The following is a 13,550-nucleotide window of genomic DNA, read 5'->3' as shown; positions in this document are numbered from 1 at the left end:
TGAGACGGTCCCTCAAAGGTTAACCTGACTGGATACACCGTGGTGACGGCGATGAGACCCCAGCTCAGGGTCAGCTTGCTGGTTAACTCCAGCAGCACCGTGACTGCAATGACCAGACTTGAAAAAAAATATATATATACAGTATATAGCTAATAGTTTTCAGATAGAAAGTCTCCTTCGATTATTAGATTATATTAGGTTTATATCCTCTCTCTTTAAAAATGAGAGCTCAGATCTCAATCAGGTGATTACCTCGCCTTTGAAACTTTGTCTGGTGAATCTAAGCAAGCCTAAGTGGAGAAACCATTTATATCCAGTTGATTTATCAGCTTCTTCATTATTTATGTCCAGACAGCTGGAATATTCTCCACGCACACATCTTTACCGTCGAATGTCCATTCCAATTTTCCAGCACAGAGAGATCAATATTGTGTTTACACTGATAGGAGGAACTTCTTTAAATACTCATCCCATTTCTTTCTTGGCCCCAACCCAACACACACACATGCACACCTATTCACTCACACACACACAAAGAGAGGGAGAGCACTTTGCACTTTCCTGCTATGCTAGCTACAACAGAGTGATGAGTTCACAGTTATATTTCTTGATAAAAAGCAGATTAGGTCCTCACATAAACACAGGATGCCGTCCATTATCTGTAATGAATGTTTCCCAACACTTCTCCAACACAGCCGGCTTTATAAGATGCGAATAATGAGTCAGCCGTGGGTAGCCTCGTTTGGTGAACGCCATGAACACCCTGCCTGGTCCTCCAGGGGCCAAATTAATGTCAGCAGTCTCTATTGTTAAATTCATTTAAAACAGCATTCGCCACTGACCCCAACATCCTTTTCTTCCCTTTTAAAAATCCAGCAATTAACATTTAATGGCTATAAATTGGTGGTATCCACGGTAAACAGAAAACAACAGGAAGTCAGGTGCGGAGGTGTCAGAAAGATTCAGAAAGGGTGAGAGAAACAGGAGGGTCAAAGTCAAAGCTACTGAAATAAAACCTGGTTGATGTTTTTACTTGGTAGCTGAAATATCAAGCACAATTACAAATATTGCATATTGTATCTTTTCATTTGGGGAAACATGCTGGTGATGATTATATTTGGAGGTATGGCTATGTATGAAAGATATAACCACACCTCAAAAAGCTTTATCCCTGATAGGGTAGAAACAATACAAAAATCGAAGTAAAAACCAAATGGTTATTTGATGATCTCATAAACTGATAAAGGAATAAATCATTTTAAACTGCAGTTATGTCTCATGTCTCCTGTCAAAAAAAAAATAAGAAAAGAAAAAGCATTTGTCCCATGAAGATACAATTTCTAAAAAATGGGCCTCCTATGAGCCAACCATTCAATTTCACTGTCTGAAGAACATTTGATCGATTGCTTGTATTGTCCAAAATAGCCAAAGGCTGAAAACTGTATAGATGAGAACAAAGGAGATTTTTGGGCCACAGGATAAAAATATCAAACACTGACAATAGAGCGTGTGTGATAGCACAAAGCCTCAGCCACCCTGCCAGCCCTTTGTTCTGTGTTAAATGGTCTATTCCAATCCCCATATGCTCCCCCTCTCCAACAGCTTAGCAGCCCCAAGCAAAACACACACGCTCAAAAACACACTCACACAAGCTCCACCCTTAACGATATGTTGATCTGCCTCTCACTTGACATTTAATGCATCATCCATGTGAATAAAAAGAAGACATCTTGCCCCTGATGTGCAAGCTGTGCCTCAAATTAAAACACACACGCACACACACACACACACAGTTTGTTTGGTGGGACAAAGCTTATATGCAACATTTCTTGCGTATAAATCTTGTGTTTCAGGTTGAAAACAACATCTGTGTTCTTGCAGCTTTGTTTAGCGGAACAATAAAACAGTGGAAATTAGAGGTCGGCTTTAATTAACTTGATGCTTTTCGAGGAAATTGAGAACATTCCACCACAAATAGCCTAGAGTAAGAGGGTACGGTATCACAGACGAAATCCACAATCATAAAGATGGTCGGGTATATGATGGGATAGTATTCGTATGTGGCCATCCAATCAGCAGCCTAACTAACCCCCCAACCTATCTCTGCAAGTATGGCCCAGTCAGAGAATGATTCGTGTAATAGTCTAATATTTGTCAAGGTTTAAGCCAGAGCAGCCAGTAAAATAGTTTATGTCCAGGGATTCACCATAAAGGGTAAAATATTTGATGGGCACACTCCCAACTAAGATAGTTATAGATACAAATATAGATAAAAAATTACCAGTTCATTCTCTGGTCATAGAAACTAAATGCTTAAAGCAAGAGGAATCAAATACCAAGACTGCAGTATGAGCACCTTCAGGAAAATCTAAACACATACCCAAACAACGTCAAACAGAGAAAAGGTTACTATTTTGTCCCAAGATACAGAATTTCTGGAAGCATGCCTGGAAAACAGATGAGCTTATCATCAGAGGCCTGCGTCTCCCAGCTGAGCTCAGACCCTGTTTATAACGGCTCGCTTTCACAGTGGAAAATATTCTTCCCCGTTTACCAGCCAACTAGACAGACAGAGATAGATGGACACTGTGTGAGACAAATAGCTCTGGCCAAACGATTGTCTGTCCTAAGATAAACTAAGAAAAGCTGGCTTGAGACATGAGGACACAGGTGCGCAAGCACACACACACACAGAGAGACTTACTCACAGACCAAAAATGTCAACACAAGTGCTTAATGTTTGAGTTAAATGCAGGCCAATCAAAGAGCGGCCCTTTGGTCTAAAGTACTGGAGCCATCCACTACTTTAGTCTGTTGAGATTAGCTGCTCTTATTTGTTCCTCCCACCCACTATTTGCAGAAATAAAGTATTAATAGTGACCATAAAAACACTCAAAAACTTTTTTGAATTGAATTATTTATTTATTTTTTCAAACAATGGATCCAAATGTCATCAACTTTACTGTGCATTTATTCTCCTGGAGGATGAGCCTGGAGTTCAAATAAGATATAACTAGGATTTTAAAAATGCACCTTAAACTGCACGTTAAACATTAAACTATGGAATTCAGTAAACGTTACAGCATCTTGAAACGGTTATTCAGAGTTTACGATATATGCATACAGCTGCTGCTGAGGCTGCGAGTGGAGTCTCAAAAATATATATTATTTGTTTTCCTCCACAATGATATGCTCCACAGAAATTGAGCGGCTACTTACAGCTGGAAAATTTAAAACAACTTGTGGGCAGGAGTGGGGAAGAGCCAGGAACATCTTGGAAAAACAAAAACATAAATTATTGAATCGTTGGAAAAACTGTTTCTCTCTGTTTTCCAAATGCAAAATTTGAATTGCGTTCCACAATTGTGTTATATGGTTGGCATCTATCGGTACATGTCGAGTACAGTTTTCTGTATAACAAAGATGGTAATGATTCGGTTTTTGTAAATGAATGAATAGTAAAAAAAGAAGGGACAGAAACCACAAAGGCAATCAAACTCCCCAGGAGTATTAGCATTTCCTTTATGAATGCTAATTTCTGCCCGGCAGTCATGAAGCCGGACTAACGAAACACCCGGAGTCATGCTTGAAGTTAATAAATGTCATTTCCGTTTTAGCAGCATAACCAATATAACATTCATCTCTAACAAATGGTGATTGTACCAAGATGTGTATTTGTATTATGCTGCTTAGTCATCTTACTTGACTCCTTGTCAAAACTGTATATTTCAAATATGCATCACGATGGCAACACTTATTATCTCAGCATCAGTGTCATGACACAGTTCTTGGCAACTAATGAATTAGTACATGGATGCCGTGCTTCTTTCCTCTCTAAGAGACGGCAGCTGTTCTGAGTTGACTGCAGGAATTGAGAGGACATGACAACAGGATATAAAGAAAAAAAGGGTGAAGAAGAGCAGATTAGATCACCGAAAAATGACAAGGACAGACTGAAATGCTAAAGAACTGATGAAAACCAGTGTAACTAATTGAGATAGACGTCAATTCATGTTTTATCGTGTTCTTAAATTGTGTGTGTGTGCTTGTGCGTGTGTGTGTGTGTGTCCCACCACCATCTGCCCTGCCCTGAATGGGGCAGATGGAGGTGGGACCAAATATCAACACTAACCTTCCCCCCATGCACTCTTGCTATTTCGCCAGCGCTTCATCCATTTGCCCTAGAAAAAGAAAGAGAAAGAAAGTTTTATGTTGTTTAATGTTCACTTGCTCCATGTCAGCTCAGTGTCGTGGCCACTCTGGATGTTATTTATGGCATTGATAGTTCTCCACTCAACCATTGTTAGTGTCCTGTACCCACCCACTATGTTGATCAGTACCAGGACAGCACCAAAACTTCAGAACCAGTTTAAATTACTGTGCATCTGTGTAATATGTATATTGCATGGAAAATAAGTATTTATATATTTTTTTTTGGTAGAAAAGTGAATAAATGCACAGGAGATAAGACAGTTGGGATCCATATGCTTAAACCAAACTAAATTACTGCCAGTGTTCATCGTGGGTTAAATAAATGATACTCACCATGCTTGGTTGCACGTCATTACAAAAATCTAAAACAACAAAATATAAAAGTCTAAAGAGATCAGTCACATTCAGAATATCACTTTATTAGTTTGGAAATATAAACAACTTTGAGATACCTTACCCAGTGGTACAAAATTAAACCCATTAATGCATCCATCCACATAAAGGTACAACAGATTGATACCAGGTATAAATGACCTCAGAGGTCTGCCATGCTTGTAAACTGGTTCTTGTTTACCTCCAGTTTCAGGTGGTTTTCAGCACTGGTTTCACCACACCTTCCCTGCATGGTGATGTAATCTCTCTCTTCAGCCGGAGTTACAGACAAATAACCTCAGGAATCTCTCTCTCTCTCTCTCTCTCTATCTATTACAGAGAGAGGGATAGAAAGAAAGAAAGAAACATAATCCCGTAATCTTTGCAGAAAATTACAATTCACTGCATCCCCCTAGTGGATATTTACTGTCATTACAATTTAAACGACAAAAGCACTGGGAGAGCGCAGACCTCCGCGGAGCAGCTCATTCCCCTCATAATTACATTTCCACATCCACATGGTGATCTGGATTAGCACCAAAAGGTTCTAAATTGCTCTTGGTATCTTTATACACCAACCATGAAAAGTAAAAGTGAATCAGAGTCAATGTCTATTTTTGATTTTTGAATCCTTAAATGGAGTTTTCAATGTTAAAATGTTATATTTTTCCTGACCTCAATCTCGATCGGTTTCAGAAGATATTTTTGCATGATAGTGCATATCGTACCCCTTTATGACTGTGATTTTTGGTGGCTACTACTGTACTTTGGGTTTGTCCCCTGAGGGGTTGCCACAGCAAATCAATGTTCTCCGCTTCACCCTGTCCTTTGCATTGTCCTCCCCAACACCAGCCACTCTCATGTCCTCCCTCACTATGTCCATGTATCTTCTCCTGGGTCGACCTCTAGCCCTGTTCCCCGGCAGTTCCATCCTCAGCATCCTTCTACCGATATAATCCCAGTCTCTCCTCTGGACATGTCCAAACCATCGAAGTCTGGTCTCTCTGAACTTGTCTCCAAAACGTCTACCCTTCACTGTCCCTCTTATTGCCTCATTTCTAATCCTATCCAACCTGGTCACTCCCAAGGAGAACCTCAGCATCTTCATCTCCACCACTTCTAGCTCCGCCTCCTGTCTTTTCCTCAGAGCCACTGTCTCTAAGCCATCCATCACGGCTGGCCTCACCACTGTCTTGAAGACCTTTCCCTTCATCCTTGCTGACACTCTCCTATAACATAGCATTTTCTTTTTTTGGTGAGTGAATTGAATTATTATTTTACAAGATATATATATTTTTTTTTTTAAAGCCTCCATTATAAGTAAAAGGGAAAATCCTCATATTTGGGTCCGGATTGCTCTCAAAAGTTAATAGTATCTACAAAATCTTCAGATTTCTTTTTTTCATCAAGATACATTCAGCGGTTTTTCTGTAATCCTGCTAACAGACAGACAGACAGACAGACAGACAGACAGACAAACAGACAGACGCCTCCTTGACGGAAGTAAATATTAGAAGTCACCACACAAGCAATCTAATCTGGTTCATTGTTTCATGAGACATACCGGACTATGAATATAGTCTTGTCAGTAGCCCAATGTCTCTGAGCCACATACTAGTGTAATTGTCTAAAAGGACCTAGTACCACACAACAAAACAGAATATACTTAATATACTACATCATCACAAAATATGGCACTTTTATTCTCCTTTGAGTTGATTTTTTTTTTTTTTTTTCTTGAAATGTATAAAATTTGCATCTTTTGTTATTTTTCAAAATCCATTTTGAAGATGTTTGGCTCCAAACTCCATAATAATAGTTTGATGGGCCTTGCATTGAGTATCTAATGAAATAGTCTATTCTGTGAACGATTGAATCAAATTCCTGAAATATGAAGTCATACTATCTTTTTGGAATCTAACAAAAAATATTCTGCAACTCCTGCTGCCCTTCGAGGTGTCCTTCTCTCTGTCGAAGTCGGGGAAAAAAAACCCACTTCACATTGTTACATTTGATGGACCAACTACTCTTATACACTCAAGAGTTCAGTCGTCAACAGAGCAGCATGAGTCACCAAGCTTAGAAATCAATGGTTAATAGTTCCAGGGGAAGGATACTTTGCTCGTATTAAAAGTCAGTCTGGACAGGAAGAGAAGACAGTGTTGTTCCATGCAGTCTGAAAATTAATAATCTTCATTTTCAGTGGAAAAAAGAATAAACAGGCAAGTATTATCCTGTGGCTAATTAATTTCCTTTAATTGATCCGATTAGAGAGAGCAGCTCCACAACTGTAAAAATGTCCGATTAGAAGTTCCAACTGACAAAAGCATTGTTCTCCATTGATTCAACACTCTCCTCTATGCAGACACTGTCGCGGCTGATGAGGCTGCTCTCAGATGTGGGACTGATGACGATTATCCGTGGGACACCCTGGGGTGGCTTGGGATCGTGAGGTGCACCTTTTCCACTTTTGAGATTGTCCAGCCTGTCACTGCGGCTATCTTTCTCCTCTCTTGCATCTGAAATCTCATTGGTCAGACTCTGGCTACGCTTCCTGGTAAGAATGAGCAGAGGAATTGTAGCGATGGCGAGAGAGCGGGAAACCAGTTGATGCTCGCAGGCAGTCCGTGATTCAGCCACGGTAGACAGATGCTGATACATAAAAAAAAAAAAAATGAACAAAACATCAGGTTGATCCAAACTGAACAGTTTCATCAATAATGTTTTCACACTTTACTCTTATTGCATTTCTTTACCTTCCCTGCTCTGTGAGTCTTGGCCATCTCCTGGTCCAAGTGCTTCTTGCGTGACCTTTCTCTATAGGACAACATTCTGAAGGAATGGCCTGACGCCCCGTCCAGAGGCTCCAGCTCTATGTCTCTTAATACCTGCAAGTCACACACCAACATTACTATTTTGACCTTAGCTGAACCCAAAGAGAGCAATTCACTGTTTAGCTGCGTGCGATTTAATTTCATTTAATTGATTTGAGCATAGATCAATGAAAACTGTCAGAAATCTTAAATTCCGGAATGATAAACTCATTCAGAGATTATGCATGTAAATTATTTTTTTCTTTGTGTGAATGACATGTTGCTGTACGAAAGTGATTTCAAAAATGCTGAAAACCAAGAAAAGACTGGGTTTTTAGTTTTAAATATTATTCTGCGATAAAGAAAAATACATTTTGGTTCTTTTATAAGAACTTCTGAGGACCCTTAGAGATTTTTTTTCTAGCAAACATATGTTTCAGAAAATCCAAAGAGCATTTCTGGAAGATCAACATTTTAAAATCTGGTAAAAGTGACTGTAATGAATGTTTGTAATGTTGGATCGTTTCAGTTTCAAGTAATAAATAAATATATACCACCGCACCAAGCGTTCATATAATGATATGTTTACATATATAAGTAAGTGATTCATAACGGAGATAAATATGTTAAATAACATAATGATACAGCTCAAAGCAAAAAAATGTTTTTAATACCATTCCAGCGGAAGCTGTAATAAAGTGAGTCCTTGATGCTGTTGGCTGTTGACTCCTGCAGTCTCTGAGAGAGGACTCACTGATGGAGGAGAGCATGCATTTCTTTTGACGGGTTGCAGACAGAAAGCGAAGGCAGGGAAAACTTTCTGCCAGAGTCTTCCTGACAACGTAGGCAACAGAAGAAGAATCAAATATATATATTACTGCTGGAAAGCTTTAAAGTGGGATATAATGAACTTTAATGCTGCAACACAAATACAATGACACTGATTTCAATAATTGACCTGTATTTGTTGTGTATGATGGCATAGATGAAAGGATTGTAGATGGTGGAGGCTTTTGCTATGATTGCAGGGACAGCCTTGGAATAAGGCGACAGGATGTTGGCATGTCTGAATGAAACAGGATAAAAGTGTGATTATTATAGTCTTCTGATTTTAGCATGAAAATAAAAAGGTTCTCTTTCCATGTATTAATTCGATAGACATAGGGTAGGGCACCGGCCCAAATGTGCAAATGGCAACAGTTGGGTGGATAAAGTCAGTCAGCGTGTGAAAAATGAATGAGTCGGGGGAAAATGTGACCTCGCAGTTATATAACCACACGCTGTCATTCTGTGTGTCCCAGAGGAGATGTGTGGTTGATTGAATGTTGTGATTGGTCAGAGAAGCAGAGGACAGTCAGTCACATCCAGGGCAGCTCGAGCTGGCACATTACACTATTACTGAATGACAGCGTTTCACGCAGAAACAGAATTTGACTCCAGTGTCATTATTTATGCGGAATGCATTTCTTCAAAGAAACATGTGATACATTTAGATGGAAAAATTCTAAAATAACAGTCTGTTCGAATGTATCATGATATATTAAACTATTGCTGCCTTCCCTGGCATGTTTAACCCTGTCCTCTGACAGAATGACTGGCAGGCTACTTTAATTGATCTCTGTTCGTCCTGTCTGCTGGGACCAGTGACTATTTGTAGTGTAAAACATATTATGTGAGCTTTAAGGACAGTGTTCTGTTAACATTTAATAGGTACACACTGACTACATTGCACATTTGGTTATATGTTCTGAAAAAATATGAGTCAGGCTTCAACAGGCTATTGAGGCTATTATAAATATAATCAATTAAAAAGTTAGAAAAACTGTAATACAAAAATGTCTCACCCTGCCCATGATATCAGAGTGACACAGGCGTACGGCGACCAGGAGAGAACGTAAACAACAATAACGACAAAGGCGATCTTTGCCAACTTCCATTCGCTCCTGATGGACTTCTGCTCGATCAAAGCTGACTTCCTCACCTGAGTGCCTAAACGTTCCACTTGCCTGCAGGTAGGTAGACCCAAACACAAATCTGAGGTTAACTTGTGTCTGATAGTAGATAACAGAACTAAAGGATATGTTATCTTTATTCATAGAAACTAGCAGTGAGCACCTCTCAAAAATTGGACAATTATTTGAAAACAAAACAAAAAAAGCTACAATTACAATAATGTAATTACGCTAAAAACAACATTCCATCAATAAAAAAACATACAGAAAAAAAGAGAGCGCACACTCTGCATCTATGTTCTCTATGTATACAGTATTTGTGTGTTGGACTGTTTTTGAAATGTATAAAACCTATACAAATTAAACTAAAATCTATAGTTCATGTATTTCCATTTTCACAAATGCACACATTTCAGTACCTGCCAGTCTTCCTTATGGCCACAAACATGAAAATGTAACAGTAGGAAATGATTCCTAGTGGAATGAAGAAAACAAAACAGCACAGCATCATTGTGTAGCTCCTGTTGGCCAGTGTGTATGTGACATAATCCCAAGTACAAGACGTCATCAGGCCCTCGGGGATGTAGGAGCCTAAAAGCGCAACAGAAGATCAAGAAACTGTTGTCAAATCAGAGCATCAGGCAATTTGTATTTTTGCTCTTTTTGAATAGACTCTTTTATGCAATGCCTGTCGAGCAGTAGATACAGATGACAGGTTAACGCTGCTCAACCCAAATATGCTAGAATGGTTACATTAGTTGTGCAGCCAGAAAAGGAGGAGGATAAGAAAAGATGTCCAAGCGGAATAAACTCACTCCAGCCGATGAGCGGCGCTAGACTCCATGCCAAAGAGTAAAGCCAGACCATCAGGATAGCAAGAGCAGTCCTTCGCTTGGAGCTCCAGTGGAGAGCCTGCAGAGGCTTGGTGATAACCACGTAGCGGTCGATGGAGATGGCCAAGAGGTTCATCATGGAGGCGATGCCAAATAGGGCGCCGCAGAATGCGTACATTTTACAGCCTGCAGATAGTGAACAGAGTAAAGACAACAACAGCAGGATGCTATACTAATGTGTTCTCCATGTTAAGATGTAGCTCCGCCTTTCCGTGCGTTTGGAATATAAAATAGACAGGAGAATTACCCATCTCTCCAAATATCCATTCCTTGTAGACACAGTTGATGAAGAAGATGGGGGACTGTGTGAAGGCCATGAGGAAGTCGCTGACTGCCAGGTTCATGATTAAGTAGTTTGGCAGGTTACGAAGCTTCTTGTTGCTACACAGAGACAGAGCGAGAGGACCAGTGTGACTACACAGATCATATCCTCTCATGCCATGACATACATAACCTTTTTTTAACATTAACATTAATATTTATGGATTTTTTTGTGGTGGGGGAGGGGGGGGGGTGAACACAGCAGTGGAAATCTTTCTTTTAAGCTGCATTTCTAAAGTTTTGAGTCTTGCTCTGAAAACTCTTCATTGAAAGGCAGAAATGGGACACACTATTCTACAAGGCTGGGTTCTCTGGTTCCCTCCCACCTCCAAAACCATGCGATTGTCTTGGAGCATAAACCATCATGAACATTTCAAATTCAGTCAAAACAAAATACCACAAGGATAACTCATCTAATCCAGCAACAGTGATGGACAGATGTAAAAGCTGCTGACAATCCCCAGAACACACGCACACACGCACACACACACACAGTCTCTGACCCAGTTTATGTCAGTTTCACAATAAAAGGTACATAATGGTTTACAGCACATAAATAACACAGTGTACTTTATCAGACACACATGTCCTACTTGATTCGTTGAATACAGTTTATATCATCTTGAAAATTATAGAAAATATTTGCAATCATGGTAATTTATTTTCATATTACTGACTGCAATGTACCTTAACATAATGTATATTTTGTTAATAGTTTATGTTTATGGATCGTTTGTATCATAAACATAGCACAATTCTGTCACCAAAGAGTTTAAAAATACAGAAAATATTGTTTTTTGCAAATGTGGGATAGAAACATAAGGCAAAAGAATATTTCACTGCAAATGAAATATTTCAAATGGAGTATTGGTTGTGATCTAATGTGGAACACCTGGTAGTCAGTAGGCTGTAAGTTATGTAATATTCAAAGTTGATTTGCTCCAGTGATGAACATCATATTCTAATTCTTGGTCTTGAAGCTAAAAGGATCTGTTGGCCAGGAGCAAAGATTATCTTAGTAATCACAAGCTTTTTTGCAAATCCTCTTTGATCCTCTGGATGATAATAATAATAATAAAAAAGGGCTATTAATCAGAAATAAGTTAAAGCAAGCCAAAAAAAACACATAATTCATGAGCTAACTGTCTGTTAAATCAGACAGTTAGCTCATAAAAGACTTTCTAACAGCCATTGAACACAGATATGCCCATATACGGTATTTTATCGCTACCCGAATGAAGCATCACTTTAGGGCACTGATTAAAAGAGACACACATATTAAAAATATAAAGGGTGACTGTTTTCATTTGGTATTAAAGACACAGTCACAATAAAGTGAAAACAAAGACTCACCTGTAGAAGGCGAACATCACCAGCACGTTGCCAGCGACGCCCAGAATGCCGATGACAATGACAAATAGGGCGACAATGTAGTGAGCATGATCCGGCACGTCCGCCTTGCTGAAGAAGCTGCTGGTGGCGTGTTCTTTCTCGGGCTCCATGCTCTCAGTGGACAACCTGGTTCAGACACCTCATCAAGACGCGCTCCGGGATGCAGTCCACTGTGCTTCGCAGGTGCCGGAGCTCCATTGCAGTATTATTTGTACGAGGGATGTAATTGAGAGAGGTATTTTTTTTTTTTTCAGATAGCAAATTAATTATCGATTGTCTTCAAGAGTAGCACTTCCCTTCATAAATGTCCACGCTACTGTTTACACAAAACAAAAACAGATCAATCTCCACAAATCCAATCAAGTCCATATGTTCTGGAAACACCTGCTGGCTAGTCGATGGGTTTCCTCTGAAGGTTATCTCCAAAAAATACTGGAGAGGATGCTATTGATATCACCCTCTAGTCTGCACTTCCACCCCTTCGGTCTTCCATCTGTAGCCTCCACATATTTCCTGTTTGCTACTTGGGTCATCAAGTTGATAACATTCTCCAGTGTATCAGATCTTGCACTCTTTGCACATTGTCATTGTCTGTCCACTCATTGTTTGCCTGCAGCCACTTCACCCGTCATACCAGCTCTTTACCACCTCATGTCATCGAGCGACTCCTAACCTCTCGTCTTTCTCTCCGTGTCCCTCTCTCTCTGCCTCATGTTGCTCTGCATTGCTCGCTCTATCAACCCTGCCACCCTTGGCATTCGCTCTGTCTCTCTCTGTCTCTCTCTCTTCCCTGACGCCGACTCCCTCCCATCCCTGCCCTTCATATAACATGGCCCAGCCCTGAGCTCTAACCCTTCAACAGATTCTTACGTAAGAGACATGATGTCCTCTGACACTACAAGTATTAAAAACCTTTTCTTTTCTTTTTTATCTCAAGTGTCTATCAGACTTTGTAAACCTTTTCTTGCACATGATGATGCATGCACAGTATGTCACATTCATATAAATTTATTCTTGCAAGTCTGAAAGTGCTTGTGGCCGTCATTTTGAAACATCTTGCTTGTATGCAAGCACCCATGCATGTTGTGCAATGGCAACATGCAGACTTTTTAAGATCCATCATGAGGCCAGGAAGCTAATTGGTCTTACCAGTGTCAACCAGAGCTCTGGTTTGCAATAATGATGCGGAATGCCATTCACTCCGTCAGCAGTTAGTCATGTGCAGAAGGGGCAATGTTGGGAATATGTCCGTTCACTCTGGTTCAAATTTAAGTCAAATCGCAATAGTGTAGTATGTATGAGATGTCTTTAATTTTACAATAATTCTGATTCACAATTTTAAATATATGTAGGAGCCGTGGAAACGTTAGGCCTCTACAATGTTTCCATATGAACCCTTTAATTTCAAAGTCAAACAGTTTCTGGTATGAGGGCTGAGAAGCACCAACTTAATGAAGTTGGTTCAATGATGCATAATGTACAGCTGAGAAAGTGTGCAAACAAGAAGACTTTACGTGGTGGTGGCACTAATTTCATCAGGCATCGCTTTTGGAAATTGAATTGGACAAGTTACAGCCCTTTCCTTCGTGCTCATG

General features: G+C 39.8%; 1 protein-coding gene across 1 annotated transcript; it reads right to left on the bottom strand.

Annotated features, from left to right (window-relative positions):
* Positions 1-6,888: 6,888 nt before the first annotated feature.
* On the bottom strand, positions 6,889-12,071 carry opn4xb (opsin 4xb). The gene is made up of 9 exons (XM_068738833.1): positions 11,917-12,071; positions 10,490-10,623; positions 10,165-10,368; positions 9,769-9,940; positions 9,242-9,403; positions 8,356-8,463; positions 8,072-8,231; positions 7,341-7,472; positions 6,889-7,236 (listed from the first exon to the last, which is right to left on the bottom strand). The coding sequence occupies exons 1-9, from the start codon at positions 12,063-12,065 to the stop codon at positions 6,889-6,891; spliced, it is 1,569 nt and encodes a 522-aa protein (XP_068594934.1). The 5' UTR covers positions 12,066-12,071.
* Between the last annotated feature and the right edge of the window lie 1,479 nt (positions 12,072-13,550).

Source organism: Brachionichthys hirsutus, chromosome 4 (assembly GCF_040956055.1).
Source record: "Brachionichthys hirsutus isolate HB-005 chromosome 4, CSIRO-AGI_Bhir_v1, whole genome shotgun sequence".
Lineage (NCBI taxonomy): Eukaryota > Metazoa > Chordata > Actinopteri > Lophiiformes > Brachionichthyidae > Brachionichthys > Brachionichthys hirsutus.
The sequence above is the reverse complement of the archived record's forward strand: the minus strand, read 5'-3'. Positions and strand labels throughout refer to the sequence as shown.